The sequence below is a fragment of the Palaemon carinicauda genome, chromosome 14, assembly GCF_036898095.1.
Source record: "Palaemon carinicauda isolate YSFRI2023 chromosome 14, ASM3689809v2, whole genome shotgun sequence".
NCBI classification, from domain to species: domain Eukaryota; kingdom Metazoa; phylum Arthropoda; class Malacostraca; order Decapoda; family Palaemonidae; genus Palaemon; species Palaemon carinicauda.
In genome coordinates, this window is record NC_090738.1 from 7,391,586 (window position 1) to 7,404,872 (window position 13,287).

The window sequence follows — 13,287 nt, forward strand, 5'->3', positions numbered from 1 at the left end:
CAAGCATGCGCCGAAGCCCTCCTGTCAAGCTGGGTGAGCAGGTTTGGCGTTCCTGACGACATCACGACAGACAGAGGCCCCGCTTTCCTCTCAGAAATATGGCTCGCTTTGGCGAACCTGATGGGGACGACGCTCCACAGCACCACGGCATACAACCCCGCGGCAAACGGCATGGTCGAAAGAACTCACCGTGCCCTCAAGGCATCCCTGATGGCGAGCTGCACCGACGGGGACTGGAAATCACGACTTCCTTGGGTACTCCTCGGCCTTCGCACCGCCCCTCGCGCAGACGGCGAACCTTCGCCCGCCGAAAAGGTTTACGGGGAGGTGCTCGCAGTTCCTGGCGAATTCTTTCCCTCATCAACCGACGACACGCAGCTGGATCACCTAAGGGACATCACCAGGAAGTTTAGGCCATGTCTCAAAACTTACCAGGACAGAACCAAGCACTTCAAGCCAAAAAACCTGGATGACTGCGGGTACGTTTTCGTCTGTGTCGACGCTCATCGACAACCACTAACTAGACCTTATCGAGACACCTACCGGGTAATTAAGAGGACAACGAAAGCCTTCCTTCTCGACGTCCATGGCCAAGAGGACTGGGTCTCAATAGACCGCGTGAAACCAGCATTTCTCGAGGGAAGTGACACTGCCTCCGCCGGACCTGGCAGATCCAGAGTTCCACCTCAAAACAAGGCGCCCAACGAAAGAAAAATCATCAAACGACGACAAGAGGAAGAGATCCTTACGCCGACCGCCGGCGCGCCCCTCCGTTCAAAAACAAGAGGAACCCTCCGACGCCCGAAAAGATACGAAGATTGATCATCAGCCCTCTACGCCGCCCGATGTCTTGGGGGGGGGGAGTACTTGTAAGGACACCGCGCTTTCGTCGTCCAGAAAATCAACAAACTGCTCATTTATTTGAATTCTCCTTTCGCCACACCGTGGTTTCCCATGTATATGTATTCCGCTCTATCAGAGCTACATTTTGACATATGTATCATTTCATTACATGTTTCTGTTAACTCATAATTCGTATATTTGTAAGTGTAAGAAAACATATATTTTGGCGGGCAATTCATTCTGATTTGGCGCCAGCGCCATCCTACCTTTCCGTCCGCACCTTGTAATATACTCCCATGCACATTTGAATAAAGTATCAGTTGATCTTGGTGACGCTTGTCTCACTGTCCTTACACCTCTATTTGTTACCTTGTAGACTTTTCCCAAGAAATACGTTATTTTGTGTGCTTAAACATATGGGTTGTGGAGCGGTGATGATTGCTGCTTTAGTAGAAATGTATCATGCCACACGTAGCATTAAAGGAACTGCTGTTATTACAGCTACGATGGGAGTGTGTCAGGGATCCCCTACTTCATGTATCCTCTTTGTATTGTTTGTTAATGATCTGATTAAGTTAATTAAAGATAATTGTGGTCTTGATGGGTTCCTGTTCTGGCTACATGTTCTTGTATTAATGGATGACACTATCCTATTATCTACGTCTAGGAATGGAATGATAGATAAATTAGAACTTCTTGATCAGTTTTGTCAAAATAATGGCATAAAAGAAATAATGTGGCCGGATGTTTCAAAACCAAGGTCCATACCCTAAATCACACCTACTGACAATTGTCTCCTCTGCACAAACTTTCCCCTTACGTTATCATAAACTGTACTCTTAGACAAAAAGGACATAAACACAAAACATAACCTTAATACTATATTAAGGTGGAGTCCTGCCCTATTACACATAGTATACGACCTAATTATAATACAAATTCATTTCATCATATCCTTGCCAAAGATGTACACACCACTGTGAAAATTGCCCACTCAATCTTGAACTGTTACCCATTAATATATTTTCTTTGGTTTAAAAATAATTTTTAATTTTATGTTAAAGTGATATATAGGAATTATGCTTAATGATTTCAATTATGGTATATGCCAAGGAACTATTATAAATCCTGTAATTTCATGGACTACATAGTATATAAAATAATACAAATATCCTGATTGTATAATAGATCAATGTTAATATGAAATTATATCTATTTTGATTTTTTAATGTAGAATTTGTGGTCAAGAAAAATCTATCTATCTATCTATCTATTTTGAGATAGATGTTGCAGAAAACACAACTGAACATAGGAATATTATTCATAATTTGTTGAAAGCCAGAATAGAATTTCTAAACCAGAATACTAAACCGACTTTGGAAAAAGGGAAAACCTCCGAAACAAAGATGAATGACATAGGGTCACAGAGGGTGGCCGTTACAAAGGCCTCGACTTTACCACCCAACTAAAGTAATATTGATACTCGTTTTACACGAGAGCTCTTAGTTACTGTAGTTATTTAGGTGTTTGTAAATTGGAAAAATATGTAATCTGCAAGCCTTATTAACCCTGTTTATAATTTGTTGTAACTTTCAACTGTAACCTCTGAGGCTACCGTGTTCATAGGGTGTTTTAGTTTTATTCAGTTTGTCTTCATAACCTGTAACCTGTGGTTTTAGGCCTAAAATTTCATCCTTCCATTATCGAAACCAAACAAGAAATAGTTCTTTTGAGAATGGAGGACTGTCCAAGCCTAGTGATCCTACCATTACACGGGAAAAAGAGTGGAAACATTGTAAAGGGTAAGTCGACAATATCTTCAGTCATATTTAATTTTGTATGGTTTAGTTCACATATAAAAGTTCTAGCAATCCTTGACAACGAGGGATAGTTTTCTTCGGATATTTACAAATAACTTCTAGACATTATTTTTACATTTTGATATTTTATTGTGTAACTTTACCCGTGCACTGTTCAGTCATATTTGGATGTACAGTGACTTAGAACAAGCAACTCCAGCTCAATTTATGTCAAATGGGTGCTTAAGGTGGTAAAATTACCATTAGAGATCGAGGTAATTTCTCGTAATAAACCCACCCAGTGCTTTTTTTTTTTTTTCGTTAGTTTTCTTGTTGTTCTGTTGTGTTCTGATGTTATTAACTTCCGCAAATGTATCGCCACCTAACAGTAATATAGAGGACATCAGGTTGGATACTAAAAAATAACGAATTGCGGAAGAGAATAATGGCAAAACACAACAAACGACAAGAAAAATAATGAAAAAATATTATTTTTTCATGAAAAAATATGAGGAACAACACTTAACGAAAACTATCATTGGCTCATTTTCTTCTGAGTCCCGGTTTCTATTGAATGTTCAACTGATCTTTGCTCAGCCATATATTGCGCTACGCGAGAACCACAAATTACTGGAATCCCCAGGTAAATACTGGAATCCCCTTGAAAATGATTGAAATCCCCTACAATATCACTGCAAACCCTTAGAAATCGATAAATAATATGTCTTTTTATTAATTTACATTATTTTTTAGTAAATTAATTAAATAAAATGTGTATTTTAAAGCATTTTTCTATATACCCTTTACACAATATATAAAAGGGTACAGAACCTAACAAACCCACCTAACCTAACCTAGTAGTTCCCAGGTCACATCCCCCTAGCCGGGGTCAAGCCCCTGGACCCCCTTCCCAGGTCACAAACCTTCCCAGGTCACAACCCCAAGCCAAGGTTCTACCTGCAAATATATAAAAAATATACCTGTAAATGCTAAAAACATAAAAATAAATTTACCGTGACACTGCCAACAATGACGATCAGATCACAAAGAACACGGTTTGTAACACTCCGGGCAAATTATTTCTAAAGCAAGCACACCGTGATTTCGCAAAAATTTTAAAGTTTCTTCGTTATTTGTTAAAAATAGTTTAATAGCCTAGTGTGGGGTAAATTCACAACCAGTACACAGAGCGACCAACCGGTCACCAGAGGGCAAGGAATGCTTTGTAATTTGAAAATGAGCGGGCTTCACAGATATGCATGAATAAATTTTTTCATCAAGGACCAATGAAAGGGTGAGATTATAATGTATCTAGATTCTGATAGGCCAATTCACATTACAGAGCCCGCAAAACGGGAAAATTTTAATTTTTTATTTTTTCGCGCGCACGCAGTAAGGTCAAGGATAACCACGACTTCAGTGCAATCAGGCAAATATGATCACAGTGCGTAAAGGGGGGGAGCTTAATAGAATAGGAACGAAGATACAAAGTAACATGAGCTACTCTCTGTGTCACTGTGAAGATAAAAAAGGGACAGAAAAAATCTTTATTTACCGTAAGTTAATTTAATTTTTTCCCTCATATTACGTATTTGCGTGGATAATGTATTGAACAGAGTTTAATTTTTTTCACGTGTTTTACCTGACAAAAATACATACTGTATAACAACAAAAGTGCTGGGTGGGTGCTTAAGCTGGTAAAATTACCATTATATTTATGGACGGGGAAAGATTTCGAACAGAAAATATAAGTTTTCCTATAGAAAGTAACGTGATTTAACCATATTTGATCTTCATTTCAACCGCAAACAAACAGAACAACCAGTTCGACTACTCCGTTCCCCACTACACATTCACTAAAACTGATATAATTGAAATGAAGTCAAATTCGGTGAAGTCACATTCTTTACTACAGGAAATCATATATTTTCTGTCTACCCTAAATCTAATGGTTTTTGCTTCACTGTGCTCTCGCTTCTCTTGCGAAAAAATAAAAACGTCAAGCTCCGTATCTACTGGCAAGCGGTAATGTTGAGCTGTGCATGCTAACATTAATGATTGAATATTATTTCTTAAATAATTATTCCCCATAAGTTTTTTTAGAATAACTAATGGTTCTTACTTCCCAGCTCTCGTCTTGAAAAGATTAAAACATCAAGCTCCTATATACTGGCAATTGGTACATTTATCAATAAATCACAGACCCTAAAATTCAATTGAAACCAATTAATGACTTGCTTTATTATCGGGACGTCAGAGGCGATTCTCTTCCCTGTAAAATAACCAAGAACGACGCTTTGGTCATTGTAATTTTTGAGGTGTGACATGCAATTTTAGAAATGTGGTAGCACCACTTAGTGACACACATAAAAAGGACTTGGAAAGGACTGAAGCAAAGTACTTGAAGTGATAACAAAGGAAGGGGGAAATGTAACCCGCCTATATAAGTTTCCATATGTACGGTTAAGTGCTTGGCTAACGGAAACATTGATATAACAGTACGTTGTCTGTAAAGTAAGCTTGAAGGGTAAACTCATTCAGAATAAGTATCTGCTATGTGAAAACAATGTAATATGGCAATAACAGTAAAAAATCAGAAATGACGAAGAATTAGTAAGATAAAATGAAGGAAAGAATTAATATTATTTTATGGGAATGCATTAAAATGTTGTAATAATGGAGGAAACGACTTTAAACTTAAGAAAAGGAGGAATATACGTGTGTGTATTGTATCAACGAATACAGTACATACAAACGGTATTAGGAGCATCAAGTCTCGTAGTATACTTGAATGTCGTGAGAAGTTCTAAAACTGGTTCACACGAATGTACATACGAACGAATGGGAGCGAATAGAATCGCTTCGTAGAAAGTCAATAAATAACCCATTATTGGTGGATATATATATATATATATATATATATATATATATATATATGTATATATATATTTATCTATCTATCTATCTATCTATATATATATATATATATATATATATATACATACATACATACATACATATATATATATATATATATATATATATATATATATATATATATATATATATATATATATATATATATATATATGCATATATATATATATATATATATATATATATATATATATATATATATATATATATATATATATATATATATATATGTATGTATATATATAAATATATATACAGGTATATATATATATATATATATATATATATATATATATATATATATACTGTATATATATATATATATATATATATATATATATATATATATATATGTACACAGTAGACCCCGGGGTACGGCGTCCCCAGCTTACGTTTTTTTCACGTTACGGTGTGGAATACGATGTTTTTTCGTCCCCTTGTTACGACATTTTCCCCACCTTACGGCATCGAATTCCAAAATTCAAACTTGGCGGTTTTTACGCGTACGACTGTGCGATTCACTCGCCTACCACCACGCTCATACGTCACTGCATACGTCACTAAGAAGCTGGTCTGCTATTGGTTGGCGTCACTAAGATACCGATACGCTATTGGCCGAAATCCCTCCTACAATGCCTGAGAGAGATGCTGCCTCTCTCTCTCTCTCTTTGTTAATCGCGCGCTCAGTTCAGAATCTCTTGTGCGTTTCGTAAAGACTTGATCTCGTGTGAGTGCTTGCGATATCGTATTTGTTCCGTAACCGAAATACAAACCACGCTATTTACATTGGGTTTACTTTCAGCGTAGCTGAAATTAACGAGCCAATAGAATTTTAACGACGGTTAACTACCCCCGCGGTAGTTAGCAAGGGGGTAGGGGAAGGGGTAGCAAGCTCCCCCCCCACACACCGGTGAGTTGTCTCACTTCACTTTTGGCTCGGACGATTTGCAGACGTGTCTGTCTCTCGTCCTCGCTTTTGACAGCCTTAATCTTTTTTTTTGCTTTTCCTCAGACTTGTGTGTTTGGTAGTTGGCCTCAGCCTTTATCACTATCATGCGCAAGTGCCCTGGACTCTCCGGTCGCCCCTGTGGTACCTTCATGTCGGCGGTCGAAACGGATCCCCACACCCTTTGCCCGCAGTATCGAGGTCAACGGTGTGATAAGGAATTAACTTATAGTGAGTGCAGGGAGTGGTCTACCTCCAAGTGAGAGAGGTTTGCCCGGCGGCGTAAGAAGAAGTCCAAGAGAGACCTTTCTTCTTCAAGGGTTGCCTTGAAAGAGGAAGGCTCCAGGGACTCTTCTTCCGCCACCCAAACCTCCTCCGAAGCTCCCTCTTGGCCGGCCTCTTGTGAGAGACCCCCGAGTGGTAGCGTAGACCCTTGTTCTGTTTCCCGATCTCGGGATGCGGGAGAGGGCGTCGCCTCCCATAGTGGGGCGGCTCCCCCTCCTCCTCCGGGGGAGGATTTTGATTCTCATTATGATGACCCTAATGCCGTGTCTAATGATGATCTCTTTCAGCTTTAGGCTTCCTTGGGGCTTAAGGGCTTGCCCTTCTAGGAAGCCCTTTTTTACCTTATCCAGTTGGGGGCCGCTGTCAAACAGTCGCCGGTTATAGCAGAGGTAGACCCTCTGTCTATTGTCGACGTGGTTGTGGCAGAGGCTTCCGACGGGTCTGGTCAAACCTCTGCTGTGGCAGATGTTGCGGACGTTGCTGAAGGCCCTCCTCCCCCTTCCGAACATCCTTCGAAGGGGAAGGTGGGTCCCACCGTCTCTCCTGCGGGTATGCCTCCCCCTCGGGGGAGCGCACTGACAGAGACTCCTCTTCGGAGGACCGACGATCCGGATGACCTCCCTCGTGGCCGCCTTCGCCGTAAGGCTCGTCGTCCTCTTCGCCGCAGGGGCCTCCCGTCTCTCTATAAGGGAGTCAAGAGGCACCTCTTCGAGTCGTCACCACCTCCTTCCTCTGATGAGGATTCTCCTCGTCGGGAGCAGACTGTAGCAGCCACGTCCTTGGACCTCTCCGGTGATCGCTCGCGATCTCCTACGCCTACCAAACCTTCCACCTCCGGCGCAGATGCGCAGCAGGCGCCTTCTAATCTCGTCATCCGACGGGCAACGGTCCCTTCGGGGCAAAGGCATGTCTCCCACGGTGTGGGGGCTTCCCTTGCGCGTCAGGGTTCCCCTGTGCGCCCAACTGCGCGTTCGCGCGCAGTAGTGCGTAAGTGCTCTCCAGAGTTGCAGCCTCCTGACTCGCCGCGCCAGCGCTCACATGCTCGTCAACGTTCGCCTGCTCGCCAGCGCTCTTCTGATCCAGTGCTCTCCTGTTAGCAGTCAACACCCTCTTGTTCCTGTTGCGCGCCCAGCACGCCAGCGGTCTCCTGAGCGCACACGATCTCCTGCTCGTCAGCGCGCACCTGCGCACCTTGTTCCTGATGCGCGCCCTGCGCGCCAACGCTCTCTCACGCGCCCTAGATCTTCGGATCTGGATGCGGGCAAGGACCTGACTCCTCCTCGCCCACGCGCTCCTGTTCGTCCATCTTCGCCTCGGCAACAGCGCGCACGCTCTCCAGCGCGCACTTCAAGAGTTCCTGCGCGCCCGCGCACCCACGCGCCTTCATATCCTGAGCCCGTCTGCGAGCGTTCGCCCTTGTGCGTCGCTGTGCCACCTGATCCTGCACCCCAGCAGTCTACGCGTCGACACCCTCCTGCTCGCCAGCGATCTCCTGCGCGCCAGCGATCTCCTGCGTGCCAGCGATCTCCTGCGCGCCAGCGATCTCCAGAGCTTCTGCGATCTCCTGAGCGCCCGCGCGATCCATCGCCTGCGCGCAAGCGCTCTCCTACGTGCCAGCGCCACCTTGACCTAGATCGCCATAAGTCTCTTACGTGCACACTCGCCAAATCGCCTGTGCGTGGACGGTCGCCTGCTCGTACTAAGCGCCATTGCTCGCCAACGCGCCATCACGCGCCAACGCGCCATCACTCGCCCACGCGCCATCGCTCGCCCACGCGCCACAGATCTCCAGGACGCCATCGATCTCCTGCGCCTTGCCGTTCTCCAGAGCAACAGCGATCTCCGCTTCCCTCACGCGCTTTTTCACCTACGCGCCCGCGCGCGTTTATCCCCGCGCGACTACGCGCCCGCTACAACAGCCTCCCGCGCGCGATTCCTTGAATCCTCCTCCGCGCGACCCCCATTCTCGCCGGGTTCCACAGCTCGTGCCTGCGGCAGGGACGCGTGCTTCCAGATCGCCGTCAGGATCGCTACCGCGCAAGCGCAGGTCTCTCTCTCAGGACCAGGAAGAGTCGTCGGAGAGGTCTAAGCAACATTCTTCCCTTTCTTCTTTGCAGGTAGGCCCCGTTGCGTCCACTCCGAAGGGTCAGGCGATCCCCTTCCCTCCAGCGGGAATTACGGACACTGCGTCCGTATCTCGTCAGTCTTGGTTTGGTCCTTTGATGAGAGCGGTGGTGCAAGCTATGAAGCCAGCCCTCGCCGATCTGGGACTCGAGCCAAGGACAGACTCGCCCCCGCTGAAGAGAAGGAGAGGAGTGGACTTTGTGGTGACTTCTCCCAGGGAGAAGTTGGCTCCTAGGAGGTCTGTCAGGAAGGCTCCATCCCCTTCGCAGTCGTTTTCTCCTTCTCCTGTGGACGAGGCCTTTCCGTCCTCAGGAGAGTCCAGCGAGGCGGGGACCTCTCCGTCGGCACCAAGGGGAGAGACCCCTCCTCGAGGAGGAGAAGCGACTCGCGTGGAAGGTACCTTCCAGACCTCTTTGCTGGAGTCCTGTATCCCGCCCAGGAGGGAACCCAAGGACTCAAAGACAATTCCGAAGTCGTCTTCGCGGATTCATCAGGAGCCAACCAGACCCCGGGAGAACGTCCACGTGTCTCCCCAAGTAGAGCCTCTGGGGACGGGAGACTTAGCTGCCAGTCCGCAGGGAGGAGAGCAGCATGAGTCTGAGCACGCCTTCTGGCAGGTCTTGAATCTGATGAGGCAGCTCAACAGGTTCAAGGACCCGTAGATCGCCCCTCGCGAAGGCAAAGACACGGTCCTGGACCAGGTCTATGGTACTCAGAAGCCCCCGAAGGCCAGCGCGGCTTTGCCCTGGTCCCAGGGGGTGAAGAGTGCCAGAGACAAGGTCGGCGCTCAGCTCTCGGACCTCGCCTCCTCCAGCCGTTCCTCTGCTGGGAACAGACTCCTCCCACCTCCTCGTTTACAGCAGAGGAGGTATTTTGAGATCATGGGGGAGTCCAGCCTAGCTCCTCCCCTCCACCACTCGGTGGAAGAGCTTACAAGGGGAGTTCCGCTTGAGAAGCTCTCCGCCTGGCAGGTGACATTCTCGGCGTCGGAGATCCTGAGCCAGGAGAAGGTCGCGAAGTGTGCCATGCAGGCCACTTCGTGGCTGGATGTCTGGCTGGGGTCTCTGGGCATCCTATTGCGCTCCGATATCTTGTCTAAGGAGAGCAATAGGAAGGCCCTGGAGACTTTCCTCCTCTCGGGCACTCGCTCCATCGAGTTCCTGGCCCAACAGGTTACCAACCTGTGGGCCAACTCGGTCTTGAAGCGTCGTGGAGCGGTGGCCGAGAAGTTCCACCCGAAGGTCCCCGCTGTGGATATCTGCAGGCTCAGACACTCCTTCATCCTTGGAGGAAGCTTGTTTGAGCCCAAGGACGTGGAACGCACAGCTGAAAGGTGGAGGAAGTCTAGCCAAGACTTGCTCCTCCAGAGGGCCCACGCATCTCGGCCCTACAAGCCTCCAGCTCAGCAGCCTCGCAGGACACCGAAGCAGGCTCCGGCAGCTAAGACGAAGGTGTCTAAGCCTCAGCCCTTTCCTGTCAAGGACAAGAGTGGCGGTAAGTCCTCCAGGGGAGGCCAAAACTCCTAGAGGGAGCGGCCGTGGCCGTAAACGCTAGGAGTGGCAGTCCCCCCGCGTGTCCACCTGTGGGGGAATGCCTACAAAGTTGCGTGCACAGGTGGCAGCAACATGGGGCCGATTCTTGGACGGTCTCCGTGATCGGCCAAGGTTATCGCGTCCCATTCACGACATCTCAACCTCCCCTGATAGCAAATCCAGTGTCGTTGAGCTCCTATGCCATGGGATCGGCAAAGGGGCTGGCCCTTCGGGCAGAAGTCGTGACCATGCTCAAGAAGGATGTTCTCCAGGAGGTCGTCGACGTCTCCCCAGGCTTCTTCAGTCGACTCTTTCTTGTAAAGAAGGCGTCTGGAGGCTAGAGACCCGTCATCGACCTCTCGACTCTGAACAAGTTTGTCAAGCAAACTCCGTTCAGCATGGAGACAGCGGACACGGTCAGACTTGCAGTGAGACCACAAGACTTCATGTGCACACTGGATCTGAAGGACGCGTACTTCCAGATCCCAATCCATCCGTCTTCCAGGAAGTACTTGAGATTCAGCCTAGACAGCAAGACCTACCAGTTCAAGTTACTGTGCTTTGGTCTCTCCACAGCACCTCAGGTGTTCATCAGAGTGTTTACCCTGATTTCGTCATGGGCGCACAGGAACGGCATCCGTCTCCTCTGATATCTGGATGACTGACTCGAAGTCGACCCTTCTTCGGCACCGAGACAAGCTTCTGGGTCTTTGCCAAGATCTTGGGATCATGGTAAATCTCGAGAAGTCTTCTCTGCTTCCATCTCAACGACTGGTATATCTAGGCATGATATTGGACACCAATCTCCACAAAGCCTTTCCATCAGACGACAGGATAGCAAGGCTGAGGAGGGTCGCAGATCCTTTCCTCAGACGAAAAGAGCTTCCAGCCCAATCGTGGTTACGTCTCCTAGGTCACCTTTCCTCCTTGGCCCGTCTACAGTACTTCCAAACGTCCGCCTCAGGATGAGATCCCTGCAATGGTGGCTCAAGTCCCGGTGGAATCAAGGCCACGATTCCCCGGACATTCTGGTCCCTATGGGTCCTGCGGAACGGACGGACCTTCAGTGGTGGGTGACAGACGAAAACCGAAAGGGAGTGGATCTTCTCGTCCTCCCCCCGGATTTGATGCTGTTCTCGGATGCTTCAAAAGAAGGGTGGGGGGCCCACGTTCTGAACCACAGGATCTCAGGCCTATGGTCAGAATCAGAAGAGTGCCTCCACATAAATCTGCTAGAGATGAAGGCCGTATATCTGGCACTTCAACAGTTCCAACAGACCCTGGCGGGTCACTCCGTGGTGGTGATGAGCGAAAACACCACGGTAGTGGCTTACATCAACAAGCAAGCAGGGAGATACCTTTTCACCACAGCTATCTCATCTTGCAGTAGAGATACTGAGAGGGACCGAAGTCCACTCGATTCCACTATCGGCTCGCTTCATTCCAGGCAAAAGGAATGTGCTCGCCGACAGTCTGAGCAGAGCATCGCAGATAGTGAGTACAGTACCGAGTGGTCTTTGGATCCTCTAGTAGCCAACAAAGTCCTGACTTTGTGGGGTTCCCCGACGGTGGACCTGTTCCCGAATGCCTTGAACTTCAAGCTTCCGCTGTACTGTTCCCCAGTCCCGGACCCCAAGGCACTCTGGCAAGATGCCTTCCAACAACGGTGGGACAACATCGACGTTTACGCCTTCCCACCATTCTGTCTGATGAGAAGGGTGCTCAACAAGACCAGAATATCGGTCAACCTGTCAGTGACCTTAATAGTTCCGCTATGGCATCATGCAGAGTGGTTCCCGGACCTTCTGCAGCTCCTGACGGAACTCCTGAGAGAACTTCTCCCGCGACACGAGCTACTCAAGCAACCACACTGCAACATCTACAAAGCCGTAGCATCGCTTCGGCTTCACGCCTGGAGACTATCCAGCATCTCCTCACAGAGAGAGGCTTTTCGCAACAAGTTGCGGAAAGGATGTCTCGGCACCTGCGAAAGTCATCCGCAGGGGTGTACCACTACCAAGCGAAGTGGAGAGTCTTCTGTGGTTGGTGTCATGGAAGGGGTATCTCTCCCCTCGATGCCACTATTCCAGCAATAGCGGAGTTTCTTGTGTATTTGCGGGAAGAAATGCGCCTTTCAGTCTCAGCAGTGAAAAGCTATCGCTCAGCCTTAAGTCTTACCTTCAGGCTCAAAGGAATGGACATTTCCTCCTCGCTGGAACTTTCTCTATTCATACGAAGCTACGAGCTTACCTGCCCTCAGTCGGAAGTGAGACCTCCTCCGTGGAACGTGGTTCGAGTCCTCAGGTCTCATAAGAGACCTCCGTTCGAACCATTACGCCAGGCTTCTGATCGTCACCTGACTTGGAAGACAGTGTTCCTACTCGCATTGGCCTCAGCCAAGCGAGTTGGTGAACTTCATGGTGTCTCGTACGACGTCACCCATTCAAAGGGAGGGGGGGAGGTAACGTTCAGGTTCGTCCCTGAGTTTATGGCTAAGATTCAAAATCCTGGGGTTCCGGACCCACGGTTCGACTCCTCGAGTCTCCGTTCTGTAACAGATGACCCAGACTATCTCCTACTGTGCCCAGTAAGGAGTCTGAGGATCTATCTTAAGAGAACAGCTGCAGTTCGTCCTCGAGTGCAAGCATTGTTTGTGAGCACAGGAAGGACGAAGAGGAGGGTCACTAAGAACACCAACTCAGCATGGATTCCCAGGGTCATCCACCATTCCCTGAATCCAGACCCTCCTCCGTCACGTCGCCCTAGAGCACACGATGTCAGAGGCATCGCTACGTCCCTGGCATTCAAGAGGAATTACTCA

At 47.6% G+C, this 13,287-nt stretch overlaps 1 protein-coding gene across 1 annotated transcript in view; it reads left to right on the forward strand.

Annotated features, from left to right (window-relative positions):
* Nucleotides 1–2,290: 2,290 nt before the first annotated feature.
* Nucleotides 2,291–13,287, forward strand: part of LOC137653412 (alpha- and gamma-adaptin-binding protein p34) — a 142,689-nt gene continuing 131,692 nt past the window's right edge. The window contains exon 1 of the mRNA XM_068386775.1: nt 2,291–2,645. Within this exon, the coding sequence (XP_068242876.1) occupies nt 2,579–2,645 (67 nt within the window). The 5' untranslated portion in view covers nt 2,291–2,578. The remainder of the gene's footprint in view (nt 2,646–13,287) is intronic.